The 19,571-nt window shown below is 41.3% G+C and overlaps 1 protein-coding gene across 1 annotated transcript; it reads left to right on the top strand.

The window, feature by feature from the left end:
* Nucleotides 1-15,478: 15,478 nt before the first annotated feature.
* LOC107137092 (heterogeneous nuclear ribonucleoproteins A2/B1-like) lies at nucleotides 15,479-16,760 on the top strand. Its single transcript, XM_048804967.1, has one exon. The coding sequence runs from the start codon at nucleotides 15,509-15,511 to the stop codon at nucleotides 16,523-16,525; it is 1,017 nt and encodes a 338-aa protein (XP_048660924.1). The 5' UTR covers nucleotides 15,479-15,508; the 3' UTR covers nucleotides 16,526-16,760.
* Nucleotides 16,761-19,571: the final 2,811 nt, after the last annotated feature.

Genomic DNA, 19,571 nt, shown 5'->3' with positions numbered 1-19,571 from the left:
GTTAATTGTTTCACATGTATGAAAACCAGGTTCTAGAAAAAAGAGATTTCCCTTGAAATTAGAAGCAGCCAATACTTTGAGGGCAGCTGATGTGTGGATACATGGCTTAGTCTCTTTGTGCCATGTTATTTGATCCTTGGTTACTTGGTCCTCAGGGTGGTGCTGTTGGGAGGTGCTGAGGACCTTGAGGAGGGGCCTTGTGGGAAGTTCTTAGCTCACTGAGGACATATTCCCAAAGGGGATTGTGGGCCCCAGCCCCTTCTTTCTCTCTTACACCCTGGCTATAAAGTGAGCAGTTGGCTGTGTCACAGGCTCCCCATCGTTGCCATCTGGCACACCCCCGCAGAGCCTCAAAGCAACGAGTCCACCTCATGGTGGACTGGAACCTTCAAAACTGTGAGCCCAAATCCACCTTTTTCTCTGCATATGTTAATTATCTTAGGGATAATTATAGCGATGGAAGGTTGACTAAAGAGCGGCTTAGAGATCAATGAAATTCACTACTGCATCTCTACCGTGAAGATCAAGAAATGAAAGTCCTCTGGGTGTCCTCCAGTTTTAGCTGATGAAACTACTTTCCTCACTTGTGTTTTCCTTATTCCTTTGCATTCTCCTCTTTTTAAGTAATTAATGCAGGGCTTGTATGTTCCTGTAAACATGTGTGTGCATGCATGCACAACACACACACACACACACACACACAGGCACAAACCTATAACCATGAAAGGAAAGAGTGCACTCCACTGTCGGGTGGGATTCCCAGGAGAAGATGAGCTGAACAGAGTTCCTAGCCCTGTCTAACTCTCACTCCCTGAGAGTTTATAAGACATCCTAGGGTCACGAGTGCACAGAAAGAAGACCATGCAGGCCAAGGAGAGAGGCCTTGGGAAAAAACAGATCTGCAAGACCTGCCAGCCTTCATCTTAAACTTCTAGCCTCCAGAAGTGTGAGAAAATAAATTTCTATTGTTTAAGTTTCCCTGCCTGGTATTTTGTTCTAGCAACTTTGTGAAGATTATATAGGAGTGGGCGCTCTTTATACTCTGCCTTGCTTCTTGCTCTCAGGAGAAGGTCTCCTGAAAAAATAGTCTACCACTGCTATCTACCCCGCCACACACACACACACACACACACACACACGCACTGGAGGATGGCAGGTAAATAAATTATAAATGGTTTATTGATGTTAGATTGATAGATGAAAAAAATCATATTATTTATGTTTCTAGACCTTATGGTCATTCACTGAATTATAAAATCTCTGGGTCCCTGTTTTAGTCAGTTTTTGTTGTTGTTGTTGCTGTGACCAAAAGGTCTGACAAGAACAATTAGAAGAGGAAACATTTATTTAGCTCATAGCTCCAGAGATCTCAGTCCATAGATGACTGACTCCATAGTTCTGGGCCCAAAGTGAGGCAGAACATTGTGGCAGAACATATGGCAGAGGAAAGCAGCTCAGGATATGGAAGTCAGGAAGCAGAGAGATCTCTACTCACCAGGGATAAAATATAAACCCCAAAGTCATATCCCCAGTGACCTATTTCCTCCAGCCACATCCTACCTGCCTTCAGTTGCCATTCAGTTAATGCCTATCAGGAGATTAACTGATTGTGTTAAGGCGATCATAACCCAATCATTTCACCTCTGAACTTTCTTGCATTGTCTCACGCATGAGCTTTTGGGGGATACCTCACATCTAAACCATAACAGTCCCAATTCTGGCAATTTCTCTTGATGATTCCTTGGGAGAGTCATTTAATCTCTATGTACTTCAGTTTCCTCATCTTTAAAAATAGAACCTACAAAATTAGGAGATGAAAACAGAGGTTAAGAATAAGTCATATGGTCAAATGCAAAAAACACTTGGAAGGTATTCCTTTGATGCATATTACCTGCTACTATCATTATCATCACTTTCTTCTCCACAGTTTGCTTTTGAAGTGAGAAGGATTTTACTGAATGTATCAGTTACCATGTAAATGACGTGCCCTGTGATACATCAGTGGGTGTGTTTATGACATATCTGGATACTTCCTGAAGGGTGCTGCAGAGGACCTTTCACATAGCAGGTGTCAGAATATACGTTGAATGGAACAAAACTTACAGATATTTAGATGTCCTATAAAAAGGCACAATCATGCGTGTGTTTTTGGGTCATCAAAGAGGTTGGTATTTTCCATCTGTTCCAGAGTACTGAGAGAAACCAGTCCTTCTGGCAAGTTAGCCTGTTTCATTTGGAAGACCCTACAATTATATGTCTTTGGCTCAAAATACTATAGTTCTCCAAACCCAGAGAAGGCAAAAGAGGTAGAGTTTGTTACAGTCACGTGCAAAAGTAGGTTGATAGGTTTCCCCATTGTTTTAGAAATTTTACAAGTCTTGAAGCATTAAAGAACATTTACAGTGTGAAAAAAAAAAACAACAACTGTTAACTAGTGACCATCTCAAACTCTTTCTCCTGGTACCCACCTTCCCATGTGTACAGGCATGTACTGTTTAGTGTTTGTGTTTTCCTGTTTACAAAGACATTTGCGTGAACACAGAAACTTGGCTGCTTAGGGACACATCAACTCTTGTTGCATATCCTTCGTCTATGATCTCAATTCTCAGTTTATGAAATTGTAATCGATTGCTATGGCAACAATCGTGATGTCACAAGACAAGCACAGTAACTTTAGGTGAGTAAGCAATCAGAGGAGCTGGTGAACTTGTGACGAAGAACTTTCAACCTTGTCAACATTCTTAGTAACTGAATCTATAGGAAAAAAAATGTATAATGTAAAGACACTGCACATCAGTCTGGCTTCCACGTGGTGCTTGACATGATTGTCCTCAAAGTTTTCCATGTAATCCAAGCACTCTGCTTAAAAAGGGTCTGATTAGGGAGTGTATAAAATAGCTAAGCCTCGAGTTGTTAAATTTTAGCACTTGGTTTTGTTTGCCCATCTTTTCTTCTCCCTGTGGAGCCTTACAACGTGCCTCTTAAATTTAAATGTGTATATGAGTCACCTGGGGTGCTGTTATAGGCCCAGATGCTGAGTGAGCTAGTCTGGGGTATGCGCTACTCTGCATTTCTGACAGCTCTCAGGTGACGCGAAGCTGCAGGTCCTCAGAGTGTTGAGACCTTGAGGTCAGAATTCCAATTTTAAGTAAAAATGGAGAACTTGTGGGTGAAAAAGCACAGGAACACTTACTTCTGGTCACCAACAATCATAATACTGTGTCTTCAGAGTTCTGATCTACATGTTTCTTCACATTTTAGCTTTTCTGAAATGGGCATGTGGCCATCCTATCAAAATATTTTATAGCTACTAAGCGGTAGGGTAAATTGTGACATATGGGTTGTTGTCTGAAGATGTGCAAAACAAGTGGGCTGTAGCATTTGTTCATCCATTTTTCACTTCAGTTATTTATATTCGTGGCAACACATGGGGCCCAATTTTATATTTGTTCACTAATATTTCCATAAAACATTTGGCTCCACATGGAATTCATTTAGACTCTAAATGATATAGGAGCCTAGGCCCCACACCTTGGCTTTTGATGCTCTTGTTCTCCCCAGATGATCCTACCATGCAGCAAACTTTGAGAACCACCCTGTGTTAAAATAGCTCCACAATTGAAGAATACCAAATTAATTCGTTCTTGTGCACATTTCCAGGCAGCCCAAATCAGAAGAAATTGCCACGTGTCTTAGAAGATATCACAGACTTCTCAAAGTCTGGAGAGGTCAATTAGCTGATTTGTGCATAAGCAGGGATCTCAGCCTGGTGGCAATCCTCTCTCCATAGAAAGCATTCTAACTACATTCTTGAGATGCTATTTCATGTTCTGTGAGATATCAAAATGATGCATTTACCCTGGCCAAAACCCAGATGAAATTCTGGTTTCATTTGGCATGCCTCCAAATCATGTCAAATCCCAGATGGCAGAGATCATCATCATGAACCCTGGTTATAAAATCCTCCATCTTTACGATGCTTAGCATGGCTGTATATGGCCAAGAGAGGGTCTTTCATTCCTTGTACAAAGAAAGTTTGTACTCAAATTGTGACACTAAATTAGAAAGTGTTGTGTTATCATAAATATATATTAATATTCGCTAATGAGATAAAGCATTTACTTAAATCAATGGCATCTGGAGATTCTTGGGATCTTAGATTGGAGGTGAAAACAACAGGGAATACAACCCAACAACCTCGACATTTATTGTGTTATCAGACAAAATCAGTGATTTTATGTTAGGGTCTCTCAATGGAGTCTCATGAGATCACTACCCCATTTTATAGAAGTAAAAATTAGGATTCTGGGATCCACTTATATGTTCTATACAACTTCCAAAAATAGGCCCTACAGAAAGTGTTCACACCAGCTGACACTAGAACTGTCTCTGTGGTAAAAACTGTTAAATAATAAGTGCTTTGCCAACTGTGTTCCCCAGAATCCTAAGATTTGGGGGAGGCCTCAGAGTTGCAGGAAAGAGGCACATTGAGTAGAGAAGGGGCATGGTTGCAGTTAGGGAGAGAAGCGCTTGCTTACAAACACTTGCAAGACACTAACTTCAACGATCCCAATCTGACAGCAGTCAGTCTCCCAAAACCTTTAGGTTTTCTCCAAGATCCAGAGAAATGGGCACCTGACATCTCTTAACACTTTATTTGTAATATTACTGTTAAACTTGCCTTAAGTTAAGAGGGGGTTAAAAAAACTATGAAGAAACAAGTTAAGAGGGGGTTATCTGGGAGCTGGGGTTGTGGCTCAGTTGTAGAGCGCTTGCCTAGCATGCATGAGGCACTGGCTTCAATCCCGGAACCACATAAAAACAAACAAACAAACAAAATAAAGGTAATGGTCCATCCACCACTTAAAAAAAATCTTAAAAAAGGGGGTTATCTTATAAGATATACTTATAAATTAATATATATAATTGATAATGACTACTTTTTAAAACCTCAGAGATTATGATGTCAAGAGGTTTTAGAGTTTATTTTAAAGTGGAATGCATTTTGCAAATAAATTTTATGTAGAGTCCTGGTAGAAAAAATACATGAAGTTGACAAGGTGCACAACTTGGCTAAATTCCTGATGCCCTCTCTCTATCACCTCTGTTGGAGATAGAGAATGAAATCACTATCATGCTATCATGCTAAGTGAAATAAGCCAATTCCCCAAAACAAAGGCTGAATATTCTCTCTGATATGTGGATGTTGACTCACAGTGGGAGAGAGGGGGAGTGGAGGTTCCCCAGATTGGACAGACAATGGAGGAAGGAAGGAGAGATGGGAATAGGACAGACAGTAGAATGAGTTGTACATACCATTCCTATGTTTATATATGAATGCACAACCAGTGTAACTCCACAACATGTATAACCACAAGAATGGGAGGTTATACTACATGTATATATGATGTGTCAAAATACAGTCTACTGTCACATATAACTAAAAAAACAACAAAAACAAACAAACAAGAGTAGGCATAGCACCACCATATGACCCAGCTATACCATCCTTCGGTAATTATCCTGAAGAATTACAATCATCTTACTACAGTGACACGTTTTTAGCAGCACAATTCACAATAGCCAAACTGTGGAACCAGCTTAGGTGTTCATTAACAAGATAACGGGTAAAGAAAATGTGATCATACATACCTTGGGATTTTATTCAGCCATAAAGAAAGATGCAATTATGTCTTTTGCAGAAAAATGGATTATGATAAGGGAAATAAGTCAAACTCAGAAGGTCAAGGATCGTATGTTTTCTCTCATATAGAGAAGCTAGAGAGGAGAAAGGTAAAGAAATGTGGGGCACATCTCATGAAAATCAAAGGGAGATCAGTAGAGGAAGGGGGAGCAAGAGGTAGAAGGTAGGGAGTGAGGGGGAAAGGTGTGGGGAGCCATGTTGGTCAAATTATATTGCTATATTGTGAATATGTGACTCATCATTGTGCACAACTACAATGCACCAATGAAAAATTGTGAAAAAAAAAAAAAGAAAAAAAGAATGAAGTCTCTATCCAAAAGCAAATCTCATCTCCTCCTGCTTGCTGGGTTCCTGAAACTTACAATCTCACACACACACACACACACACACACACACACGCATACATGCACGCATGCGCACATTCACACAGCACAGAATTATACAGTTGGTTATAACATCTTACTGGTTACAACTTTCTACTAAGAACATTTAGAATAATTTAATATTGTAATTTATAGTCTTTATTCCTGTTTCCTTAATTATCCAGAAAATGTCTTTTTTAACACTTTTTAAAAACCATGATCCAACCAAGGTTCACAAATTGCCTTGGGATTTCTAGACTTTTTAAAATCTAAAATAATTCCCTCTCCTTCTACTTTTTTTTCCCCTAATACTGACCCTTTTTAAATTTTCTAGGTTGCTCGTCAATGGGAATCATCCATTGAGTTTTTAATATGAACTGTGTTACTTTTCCAGAAATTTTGGGGGGATGGTACCAGAAATTAAACCCACAGGTGCTTAACCACTGAGCTACATTTCCCAGTCCTTTTAAATTTTTTTTTATTTTGAGACAGGGCCTTGCTAAGTTGCTGAGGTTGGCTTTGAACCTGTGATCATCCTGCCACAGCCTCTCAAGCCACTGTGATTACAGGCATTGTGCCCAGCAAATTCTATGTTTTTTAAATGGATTCTTTGAAATACTGTTCTTTGTTTATTTTTTCCTTTTCCATTTTTAACTTCTTTAAATATTTTATTGTTTTTCCTATATCTAGAAACTCCATCACCTGAAGTTCTTGGAAGTCTGATGGTTGGTTTGTTCTTTCTGGTGTCTCTTGTAATTTTTAATCACGAGCACCTATTTTATTGAGGCAGGATCCTGAGAGACTTGGATAGAAGGTGTATCCCTATAAGGAAATTTGTGTTTCATTTTACTGGCATGCAATGGGGCAGACATAGGGCCATTTAATTTTATTTTTCAGGTGAAATTTCCTTTCTACCCAAGATGGAATACACTGGACCCCTGGACATATCTTTTTCCAACTCACGGTGCTGCTTAGAAAGAGTTTCCATTGTGACTGCTTTTTCTGTTGTTTCCCTGAGCTGGGGGGGGGCGGGGCTAGTGATCACCTTCCCATCCTGCATATCTAGTCTCCCATTCCCCCATGTGACTGTTAATCCCCAGGGTTCTAGATGCCTAATAGCATTTGCCCCAGGGCAGACCCATATTCTCCATTAGCTCACCACTCTTGTTCAGTTCACCAGGCAGCTCTTCACCCATATGGATCTACCTTATTTTCATGCAATTTCAGTAGGGCATTAAAATATGCTGTCATTGATTCTGCACTAGGGGTTCTGCAGCAGGCGAATTTTCAGAGTAGCTGATCTGCCATGCTGCTGGAAGCAAACACCCCTACCTAGCTCTTTGACCTAATTTCCCTTAGTTTTACCTTCTTTGCTCCTCTCCAGCCATAGTGGCCTTTTTTCTATAATTAACACACATTAAAACCTCACAGCTATCTCAGAGTCTTTTCACCTGTCATTTGCTTTCCTTAAAAGACTCTTTCTTCCAATTCTTCACATAGTTGCACTTTATCACCAGTCTGAGCTCATGTTCTACCCTCAGATTCTTCCCTGACCAATTTTAGTTACTTTGTCTTACCTTAGCCTAATATGTCTTCTGCATAGAATTTCCAGGACCTAACATTATTTTGCTTATTGATTTATTTATATTTTAGTTTCTAGAATGTAAACTGGTTAAGGGCAGGGATCCTATTCTGGAAAAGTACTTGGCACAAATGAGACAATCTAAAAGTAAATATTTGCTGACTGGTTGGGTAATATCCCTGTGTCTCCTGCTGAGATACCTCCCTGGAAACCAGGGCCATGTTGATAGTTGCAATAGCCAGCCAACTCTAGCAAGGCCACCATTGAAGTGCATCCTGTGCTTTGTAAGGGGCAAATGTATATGTATATATGTATATGTGTGTGTGCATGCATGTGTGTGCATGCACATGCATATAACTATATTGTAAGTCTAGAAAAGGAAACAAGTCTAGCCTTCTATACCTCTTGAATCATCAAGTCTAGCCTTCTATACCTCTTGAGTCATCAAGCAATCAAAAACTATAATTTCTACCTTGGTACCCGGGGAAACTTTAAGAAAATGATGCAGTGGTTCCATGCCATTAGATAGATTTTTAAAAATTCTGCTGCCACAGCTATGAAGCCATCTCCAAATTTATCCCAATGGCCAAAACACTGAAAAGGGTCTGCAGGAAAGCAATTAACTCACTTTAGGAAGTGTCTTTCGAACGTATAAGTTGTATTTTAGACTACGAATGCATAAATGGCTGTCCCTTCACTGAAAAGTACTAAAATTGTTGTAGGTTTGTAGTATGACACTGATGATGTTGATGATTGAAAGGATAGTCAAGCACTCCAAAATTTTGAACCAGGGTAGATGTGTGACCCATATCTTATACAAGGGTGAAATAAAGGCATTTAATAAACATTGGACCTGGATACTAGCCATAGCATAGGAGCAGAGAGTCTCCTCCCATGTCAGGACAGTGTGGTGGGGAGATCACTGGGCTCAAGATAGCCACTGTCCAATAATTGGAATAATATGGAAGTATTTCAACATTTTATTAACCAATATGTATAAGCCAAATATCAGTCTTGATCTTATGGGATCATGATTGGTCTGAGCTTCCAAGGACCTTAGAAAATGTCTATTTCTGAGATTTTCCTTTTTATTCTTTTTAAAAAATTTATTCAAATTTGTTACATGACAACAGAATGCATTTCAATTCATAGTACACATATATAGCACAATTTTTCATATCTCTGGTTGTACACAACGTAGAGTCACACCATTTGCGTCTTCATACATGCACTTAGAGTAATAGTAATGTCCATCTCATCCCACTGCCTTTCCTACTTCATGTTTATTCTTAATTTATGGAAACCAATAAGCTGTAGTTTAGTTGTAAGCTATTTTAAAAATTTTTCCAACATTGTCTCTTAGTTCCTTTCCCATATATTTTAGAGTTGGTTTCATCCATATATGATCATGAATTTGTGAAGCGTAGCAGTTATAAAAGGCTTCTCAGAAGCATGTCTGCTTTAAAAAAATCTTTTAAAAATGACTGATCATGGAAAATTATCTCTGCAGAGAACCTTCCATCTATTAAGTGAACAAATATAACTTCCTTCTATTTCTCCATTATGGCTGAACAGAAGATACAGATTAATTCTAAAGTCTCATTTTAGTCCTAAATTTCAGTTTTTATGACCAAAGCTGTGTATCATGGAAAGAGACGTGACTTTCAGAATCTGAAGACTTTCGAAAGAGACCAAAGGAAAGTTCCTGAACAGTACTTACCATCTACAGTAGTCTCTCAAAAATGCTTTTTGAACCTGATGTAGAAATGGGCAGGGGAAGGTCAGCTAAGAAGTAAAGGAGAACAGGAGTTCCCAATAAATCACAACTAGTCATCAGACTCAACCACTCAGTGTTCATGAACTTGCTTGTCTTCTGATGGAAGGCAGGTACATAGTGGGGTGTCTATTGTACTGTGCATATCCTCTCCAGGCACGAAATTGAGACAGTTTTCTTGAGTACTGTCCAGAAGTCTTTCCCCAAATTATTTTTTTGTGATTCCAATGACAGTTTTTCCAAAAATGTAGCCAATGTGGGGGAATTGTTTAACAGCTATAGCAAGGGAAAATAGAAATATCTTACTTATTTAACTGGACCTTCAGTTTTAAAAAGAAGACAACTTGTTCATCAAGTGCAAAGAAGGTGAGATAAATTTGGCATTTTGCAGCAGGAAAGAAATATTAAGGAGAAGTATTATATCTGTGGTCCCAGGAACTGTGCAGTTGAAGTTTGGGAGAGGTTGTGCTAAGGAAAAGGGAGGAAGGATAAACTGTTTTTACAAATGAGATTTCTTTAGAATCCAGAAATAGAGAAAGTAGTTTACATACCCTTGCACATCTGTGTAGACTTGCAAGATGTGCTTTGCCTAATTCTTAGGTTGTACTGTGTGTGCTGTTGACATGCAGAAGCCCAGTGCTGTTTTAATATTTATGCTGTTAACAAACTCCTCCTGCCCCAGCTTCTGTTTATAATGGAGGATCAGGACAAGCACTGGCATTTTAAAGAGATCAAATTTAGACTCAGAAGGGACAATGTATATCAACTTCTTTTCCTTGGGGGAACAGGGAGAATCTCTTTTCTAGCTTTATCAGAAAATACGTTTTGCTTTCTATATAATGTCAAGAATATGATCACAAAATATACTGAGGGAAACATTCTCTATTTGTAACTACAGAATTCTGTGTTGAATGGTGTGTTTAAATCTTTAGTCCCACATTCAGTAAAGGGCAGATCCAGGTGATCGTGAGTATATTGCGTGTAAGAAAGAACCTCCAACCACAAGACAGGTGGCCCCTAGAATTCTTCTACATTGTTTTTTATATTGTTGTCTTTTTTGAAGGTTTCAAATGTGGCAACAATTTCAATTTCTTCTTGCGTTTCTCCTCCTTTCTTCAGGATGTCTTAATTGGGCACCCAGGCTCACTTATGCTCATTCATCTGTCATTAGCTCCTGTTCATTGGAGGGGTCTTTGCTTCACGTCTTTCCTGCCAATCATAAAAATTCCTTTCCAGACCTGCAGTTTCTGTGCAGCAAAGCTGGATCACTTGGCCAGTACTCCTGTGTACCTCATAACCCTGTTGAGGGACGAGGACCCTTTTGATGGCCCCACTTGTCCCCCTATCTCCTTGACCATTGCTCCATCCTACTGAACATTAACCTCCTTAAATGTGGGAGAATGCACAGCTAAAGCTGCCACTCTAATCAGAAGGAGGACTTTACTCAGCCTCTGAGTTTTTCTGTGATTTCGTCTGGTAGAGCTAGAGCTCCTGTGTCTTTTGAAAACAACTTTTGTTAAAAAGGGAAATATGCTGAACTCCTTAATGCATTTACCAGCCCATTTCACTTTGGATCCAACAATTATCTACAACCATATAATAATAAGCCATATGACCTATTCATAAAGAAGTGTGTGTGCAGTGAGGGGTTGTCTCTGGGTGAAAATAAAGACTTGAAAATCTCAAGCTTTGATTGGGAAGCCTCTCTTCAGCACTCACGAGGCGCTCTTGAAGCTGGCAGGGCCACACACTCATTCAAGTGGCTTGAGTTCTACTTCACACGTGTTTGAGGGCTGTGTATTTCCACAGCATTCCTCTCCAACCCGGAATCCCTTTGCCCTGCTATCCCTTGTTGGTGCTTTGTCTGGGAATAATTTTTTAAATGAACTGAGATTAACAGGCAACGGGGTATTTCTTTTCCCTTGTGTTCCTTCCACTTCTCTCTCTTCTTTCGTTTTCTACTCCCTTTGTCTTTTGAAACCTCCTTTTTATGCCTCAACTTCTTCTTCTGTTCAAAATGGAAAGCCCTGTGGTAGAGTTAAAGCCCATCCCAGGAGGGCTGGGAGGGAGGCAGGGACTGAGCCTGGATGGTCATTCTACTGGCTTTGCAACTCCATAGACTCAGAGTTAGACATGATCCCTCAAGAAGGTCACAGACACACCACAGTGCTACGTGACTGTACGGTCCTGCCCAGAGTGTGCCATGCCTTAGTCAAAAGAGAAAAGAAAAGAAAGCCTCTGTCTTGAACAAGCACACTTTCAATACAAATGTGTAAAACTTTTGGATGTTTCCTCCTTTATATAAAATATATAACATATTCCATCCATGATTCCTTTCTTCTTCCTCCTCCTCCTCAAAAAAAAAAAAAAAGAGAGAGAGAGAGAAAGTAGGGATGGAAGAAAATGGCCATGGATTGCTCTCTCTCTCTACTCTGAGACTGTGTGTGGAGTACAGGAAATAGAGAGGGTCATCTAACTCCTCTTGGCTCCACCATTGACCATCCTAGGACCCCCTCTCTGAGCCTCACTGTGCTCAGGTCTGGAGTGAGGTGATGGGCTAGAGGTCTTCATGGTCTCCTCCACAGGTGGCAGTTTTCCACAATTTTGATTGACCCTTTGAAGCAGCAATAACATTTAAAGTTTTCGTTTCACACTGCAAATTTTTATAGAGAAGCTGGGGTAGGGGGAGATCCTGATTATTTTTCCGTGTTTTGCCCTGAACACCATTAGCGAGAAGGCCCTTGTCAAACATCACTTACAACAGCCAAGGTTTAGCAATATGGTTAAGTCAGGCTACCAGAAGTGAAGCCAAGCACTTGAGGCCTTAACTCAGTTCTCCAGCTGAGTCCCGGGAGACTCGGTCTTTTGAGAAGCATCCACTGTATCAGGAATTGAAATGAGCTGGAGAAGCTGGTGAAAGCAGGATTTCTCATGACAAATGCAGATGTGGCCAGCAGGGGGGTTTGCCTACAGGAAGAATACAGAAGGAGGTCCTTTGAGAGGCATCCATCATCCCCACAAATACTTCCTTAAAAGCTACCTTTAAATAATGGAAAATGCATGTTAGTGTATGTAGACAATGGAGCTTGGATAGGCCTCCTGTTGTACAGTGTGGAGAGTAATAACTGAGCGTCTCTGTCCACTGGGAGGCAAGATGTCTGCAGAGACCAAAGCTGACTGTGAAATTCAGCGCGCTTCTCACTTTGTCCAACACGGCCATTCCGACAGTGAATAATTCTCTATTCCTCTTTCAGGGTTTGCCAAATCTACACTGTTTAAACACTCAACTAATAGTGGCTTCCAGCCTTCTCACCATCCTCCTCATCAGCATTAGGAGTTGGCCAGAGCGCCCTGGGATCCAGACAGGGGAAGGCAAGCAGGTTTAAGCAAAGGGAGGCAGCAGAGGCTGGGATGGTATCATCTGAATTGCAAGTCTTTGCGCAACAGGTTCCAGTAGCATTTATGCTGATGTCCTACTAAATTAGCCTGTCCATTCAGAAATGTCGAAGTCGGAACAAAATGTTGATAAAATGAAAACATAAGCCCCTGAGCTGGATCCACTGTGGCAGTCATTATGTGTCATTGTGACCACAATAAGGAGACTATCCTGCCTGCTGGAAAGGCAAAGCAGAACTTGGATATCTTCTGATCCCTATGAGAATGATGATTTAAGCATTTGCCTGTGTTCCTTAAGCCAACCAGTGTAGATAGAGGGGAAAACTGTACTTGTGTTTCATTTATCTCATACTTTCCACGTGCTGGCTCCTTACCTGCTTTGTCTCCCTCATTCTACATAGTAACTCTATAAGGAATACACAGTCATTCTCTATCTGGAAGGGGAGAAGACCGAAGGCTTCTCACATAGGCAGGAAGGGGCAGATCTAGGATGCAGACTTGACCTGATGGGTGCACTTACTACAAAGGTGGATGGATGCTGTCATCCAATCCTGGATTCGGCATTCCTTCAGAGGAAAAGATCTAGCTTCTCCCAGCCCAGGGTCCTAATGGAGGATGAGAAATTTCCCCTATGGGGTATCTGAGACAGGTATGAAATGGCTGCTTGGTCACTTGTGATTGTGATTCAGTTCTCCAGGGAGCCTGTTTTTAAGGGTGGTGCTGACCAGGTTATGAGCCAACCTGAGTGGTACCATCGGTTCTAAAGTGGGTAACCCAAACAACTGTGCATGCTGGGCTCTCAGTATGTACAACTTCAGGCAGCAGAGAAACAGTAGCCATAACCCTTACAGATTCAGTCAGTGTGGAAGAAGGGGCTTCATATGGATGGGCAGAAGAGTTCATTGGTTGAGGGCTATTAAAAGTAGCCAGCAAAGCATGTGGATTCCCCACCTTAAGAAGGGATAAAATTCTGTTCTGGTCTGAATATGTCCCCTAAATTTCATATGTTGGTACTGTAATCCCCAAATTCATATGGTAAAGATAGTTGAGGGTTGAAACTCTGGGAAACACTGGGGTGTACCCTCATGAATGGATTAATTCATGGATTAATGGGTTATTGACAGAGTGATTTTGTTATAGAAGCAAACTCTCGTTGATGTGCCTGCTCTATCTTGACATTTGATGCCCTTTGCCCTCACCAAATGCTAAGTGAATGCCAGCACCATGCTCTTGGGCTTCTCAGCCTCCAGAACAGTGAACTAAATAAACCTCAGTTCTTTATAAATTATCCACTCTGTGGAATTCAGATACAGCAACAGTGAATGGACTAAGACAGGTATCATGTGTGGTTTGGGACCTGAAGGCTAGGTGTTAGGCACTCAAGTTCCCTTCTGGTTCAAGAATGTCTTATCAAAAGAAATTGCCTGGATAAACAGAGAGACTCCTGATTATGTGTGCCAAAACACAACTGAGCTTCCACAATGGGTTCTTAGTTCATCTGAGTCCCTACAGCTGTGTGCCTCTGCAGTCTGGAGCAATCTCAGCGCAGAGGTAGTAATTTTTCCAACCATGTAGGATATTCCGGGTTGAAAGTATACTTACTCATCATGCCTTGCCCAAATCCTGCTGTTCCGTTCCCAAACTGCTGTATTACCACAATTTTTCCAGATGCTGTGGCCAGTGTGTACATTCACGTGAACGGAGGGGAAAATGGCAGAGGGAGTCAGAAAAAAACAGTGCTAGGGATTGAACCCTGGGCCTTGTACATGCTAGAGACAGCATCTCACTGAGTTCCTTAGTGCCTCACTTCTGCTGAAGCTGGATTTGAACTCACAGTTCTCCTATCTCAACCTCCTGAGCCCATGGGATTACAGGCGTGGGCCACTGTCCTAGCCCCTCACTTACTCTTCTTCAAAATGCACAGTCATACCACCCCAGCATTTTCTAGAAAATATACACAACAGGCCAAGTGGACACAAACTGAAGCATGATACTTTGTACCCAGCTCCTTTGCACAACCAATTTGCCACGAAACTGGCTGAGCAAAGGAAAGTTGACTCTGCCTGTGGGCTGAGAACATGCCAGGGACATGCCCAAAACACAGCGGCAAGCTTCCTTTTGTTGCTAAAAGCTTGGTTCTTGTCCCTGATGCCAACCAATAATGAGGACATGGTTTTGAGAAAAAAGGAAAAAGAGATGGTTTTTTGCTTTTGCTAGCAAAGGAGAAACACAGGGGACACTTGTCCTAAAGGCTGTGATTCTGCCCATCAGCAGGAACAAGGGACTTTTAAAGAGGTGATTCAGAAGGCTACATTCCACAGGTTTTCTGACTGGAGTTATAATTCACTTGTTAATTTGGGAGAGAGTCCTTTCTGTGATCTTCTGATACCTCCCCAAAGCCTGGATTACTTCATTCCTATGGTGGGTGTGAACTCAAGGACAGATAAATCTGCCTAAAATGGGGGGAAAAGGTAATCCCATTTCCCTGAGATTAGGGAGGGGAGAGATTAGGGAGGAGCAGGGAGAAATAAATTGGAGTTAGTCCTAGAGGAAGGTTCTAGAAAAGCAGCAGCAGCAGCAGCAACAGCAGCAGCAGCAGCAGCAGCAGCAGCAGCAGCTCTAGCGGCAGTAGCAGCAGCCGGACCTGTGTGGAGGTGCTCTTCAGCGGCAGTTCTCACTACAGCGCTAGGATGAGTCCGGTTCGTGTTTGTCTTCGGAGATCTCTCTTATCTCACTTGCCTGCGGGAAATCGGGCTGAAGCGACTGAGTCCAAGATGGAGAGAGAAAAGATACAGTTCCGTAAACTCTTTATTGGTGGCTTATGTTTTGAAACCACAGAGGACAGTTTAAGAAACTACTATGGGCAATGGGGAAAACTCACAGATTGTGTAGTTATGAGGGATCCTGCAAGCAAAAGATCAAGAGAATTTGGTTTTGTAACTTTCTCATCCATGGCTGAGGTTGATGCTGCCATGGCTGCAAGACCTCATTCCATTGATGGGAGAGTGGTTGAGCCAAAACGAGCTGTAGCAAGAGAGGACTCTGGAAAACCAGGGGCTCGTGTGACTATGAAGAAGCTGTTTGTTGGAGGGATTAAAGAAGATACCGAGGAACAACACCTTAGAGATTACTTTGAAGGATATGGAAAAATTGACACCATTGAGATAATTATGGATAGGCAGTCTGGAAAGAAGAGAGGCTTTGGTTTTGTGACTTTTGACGACCATGATCCTGTGGACAAGATTGTATTGCAAAAATACCACACCATCAATGGTCATAATGCAGAAGTGAGAAAGGCTTTGTCTAGACAAGAAATGCAGAAAGTCCAAAGTTCCAGGAGTGGAAGAGGAGGCAACTTTAGAGGGAGATCTGATGGATATGGAAGCCGACGTGGATTTGGGGATGGCTCTAATGGATATGGAAGAGGACCTGGACGTGGCAATTTTGGAGGTAGTCCTGGTTATGGAGGAGGAAGAGGAGGCTATGGTGGTAGAGGACGTGGATATGGAAACAGGGATGGGGGCTATGGAGGAGGAAATTATGGAAGTGGAAGTTATAATGATTTTGGAAATTATAACCAGCAATCTTCTAAATATAGTCTAATGAAGAGTGGAAACTTGGGTAGCAGGAACATGGGGCGACCACGTGGTAGAGGAAATTATGGTCCTGGAGGAAGTGAGGGTTATGGTGGGAGGAGCCGATACTGAGCTTCATCCTATTTGTCTTGAGCTTCATTGAATAAATAGGAGAGGATGAGAGCCCAAAGGTAACTGAACAGCTTCAGGTTATCGAAATAACAATGTTAAGGAAACTCTTATCTCAGTCATGCATAAATATGCAATGATATGGCAGAAGACACCAGAGCAGATGCAGAGAGCCATTTTGGGAATGGATTGGATTATTTAATAACATTACCTTACTGTGGGGGAAGGATTGTAAAAATAAAAAAAATAATAAAAGCCTTTGAGACAGTTAAAAAAAAAAGAAATTGCCTGTTGTGTTCTGAAATTCTTAGTAAAGTTTCCTCTTCCTATGCATTTCTCAACGTGATAATTGTTGTTTAGGAATCACAGTGGCTACACATGTCTGCCTCATTCATTGGGACATTTTCTTGGCTACTTAGCTGTTTTCCTGAGTGTAGGTTTTGGTTCTACATAGACTGGAAGGGACTTCAGGGCAGGGCCTGTTTCTTCAATTCTTCTGTAATTATTTCCCCCCAATACTTAGCATGTCAAGCACTGCGCTTATAAAGTACAATGAATTTCAGTGCCAGTCATTGGATAGCTTACATCGTAGACACAAGCAAGTAAGTGGAGACTGTGATAAGTATTATATGTGAGAATACTTATGGTGCGAAAAGGGGAGAGAGTTTTGTATCATGCATGAAATCTTTGCTAAATGAATGAAGTATATGCATGCAAAATATAACAAAATAATGAAAGATCTGTTATATTAGGAGTCCTCATGTCATAAAGTGTTCCTTTTGGATAGAAAACAAAAGGCCACGTGCTCATATCTCAGTTACCCTGACTCCTATTGTTTTTAAGGTTAAAAGGGGTTTATAGTGTTCAATGGAACTCTCCCCTCTAAGACACAGAGAGGTTGGCTGGCCTCAGTTTACCATATCATCACAACACAAGTTGCGTTTTCTCCTTCCTCACCCACGCCCTCCTCCAGACAACACTAACTCAGAGGACCACAGGCTAATGTAGCATCCTTAATAACCCTGGTTATTGCCTTGATTTAGCTTTCCCTAATCAAAGCACAACCCCGTAGAAGGGAATTTCCAAAAAGCTGCCTGAGGCTGCTGATCAACAATTCATTTTTAGCATTTCTTTTTAAATCGCTCTAAGTCGTTGCACCTGGGTCACAGTGACAGCTGAATAAGGGGGCTGAGCGGCAACGTTCCGGGCACCAGGTTGGTGAGCCCCCTCCACTATGTATATGCATGAGCTCGCCATTTGCATAAAGTGAAAAAGCATCGCTCCCATTAATCACCGCATTCATCTTAATAATTAGTGGCAATAATGTTGAAGAGCGGTGGTCTCCACATCGATCTCTGAGGCACCATGGGCTATTTCTGTTGCAGATGAATGATCATCAAGAGTGACAAGTTGATGTCTTTGGATCGACCACCCCAGCTCCACGTGTTTTACAGCCTGGCAGCTGGTCAGGAAGCTCGAGTGATCTGTGGGGCTAATGCTGCCCCTCTAACAAGACCAGTAAAAAGGAGTGATGTGACACCTGGGAGGGGGCTTGGGAAAAAGTCCCTGACCACTTTAAGGGGCCCTCGCTTAGCCATATGCATAGTAAACTAGCCGTAACTGCAAAGCAAGAGGCTATTTGTCATAAAGATTATGACTCTATGGTTAAGCACTTGAAAGGCTACCACTTGCTCTCAGACCTTCTCCATAAAAGATTGGCTTGGGGTCTGTAATTTACCAATGCTTCTGGGTCAAGAGAAAGCCGTTTCAGATCAGAAATGTAATAGAACGTTTTAAGGTCCGTGGTACCGTGCCAGAAGGAGGGAAGTATTAATAATTTTCACCGTTTTTTAAAAAAGCCCTATCAGGTAAAAAAAAAAAAAAAAAAAACAGAAGTCACAAAGGAATCCACTGGAAGATTTGAAGAGAAACTACAAAGGACTTCATTAATACAAAAGGGGAGATTAGTCAGAGAACAAAAGAATAAGGAAGAAGGCAGCAAATGGAAATCCAGAGAGGAATTATAATAATGTAGGATTGGGGAGAGTAGCGGGTAAAAACTAAGGGGGAATTAAAACAAAGGCTCCTCAATTTCTAAGATCCTGAGATCAACCTGGATATTCCCACTCTGTGAGGAGAAAGACCAAGCATGAGCGGCGGGGAAATTCAGGTTCCAGATACAAGTTAAAAAAAAAAAAAAAAGTAACAATTAAATTTCTCCAGCAATCCGGGATAGCAGAGCACTATCAGCAAAGCATTTGAGTTGATTTGGGAAATTTGATAATACTTATTCTTCTGCTCGCTCAGTTTCTATTCACCACAGAAGGACTGAACCTACCTTTGTGATCTCTCCTCCTGCCTTCAACAGAGGGGACGTCTGCAGCATCTCTATTAAATTGATAAAAAAGCTCCTAAAGAGAGTCAACTGTTTCAGTGGCTGTTTTCTTAGGGGTATATTCACATGCAACACTCACCAACATGACATAAAGAGATTCAATCCTTGCATGTCCCCTACTACTTACGGAGTTTCTGTACTTGCACATTTTCTATGAGAGGAACAACACACTGAATCTAGTCAATGTCTGCATATAAAGCATCTTGGAGAAAGAAAAGGTTTAATTTGCTTAAGCAATTGCCTACTCTGTACACTACTGGATGTTCTCAGCAATTCTTTTTTTAAGATATATGTGGGATGTGTGCGTGCGTGCATGTTATGGGCAGTTTTATGTGAAAGACAGCCAACTCAACTTTGGGGACAAGACATGACTCGAAAGAGAGCACTTAGAGGATTTGTTTGTTTGTTGCTATTCATTTTTTCCCCCTCCTCTTTGCAGCGTTATCTGGCTTTGGTATCTAGAGAGAGATTTTGTTATACCTCTGTGCTAGGTTTTGAAGGCAAAGTAAGGGTGCAACTGAAAAAAAATCTATAAATGTGTGAATAAGCAGCAGGGATGATATGTGACCTCTTCAATTAAGTACCTAAATATTGGGTCTTGCATGATTTTATTCCTCCCTAGATATGAAGGATGCTAGAAAGAAAGGGTCTTCT

The sequence above is a fragment of the Marmota marmota genome, unplaced genomic scaffold, assembly GCF_001458135.2.
Source record: "Marmota marmota marmota unplaced genomic scaffold, marMar, whole genome shotgun sequence".
Taxonomy (NCBI): Eukaryota; Metazoa; Chordata; class Mammalia; order Rodentia; family Sciuridae; genus Marmota; species Marmota marmota.
The sequence above is the reverse complement of the archived record's forward strand: the minus strand, read 5'-3'. Positions and strand labels throughout refer to the sequence as shown.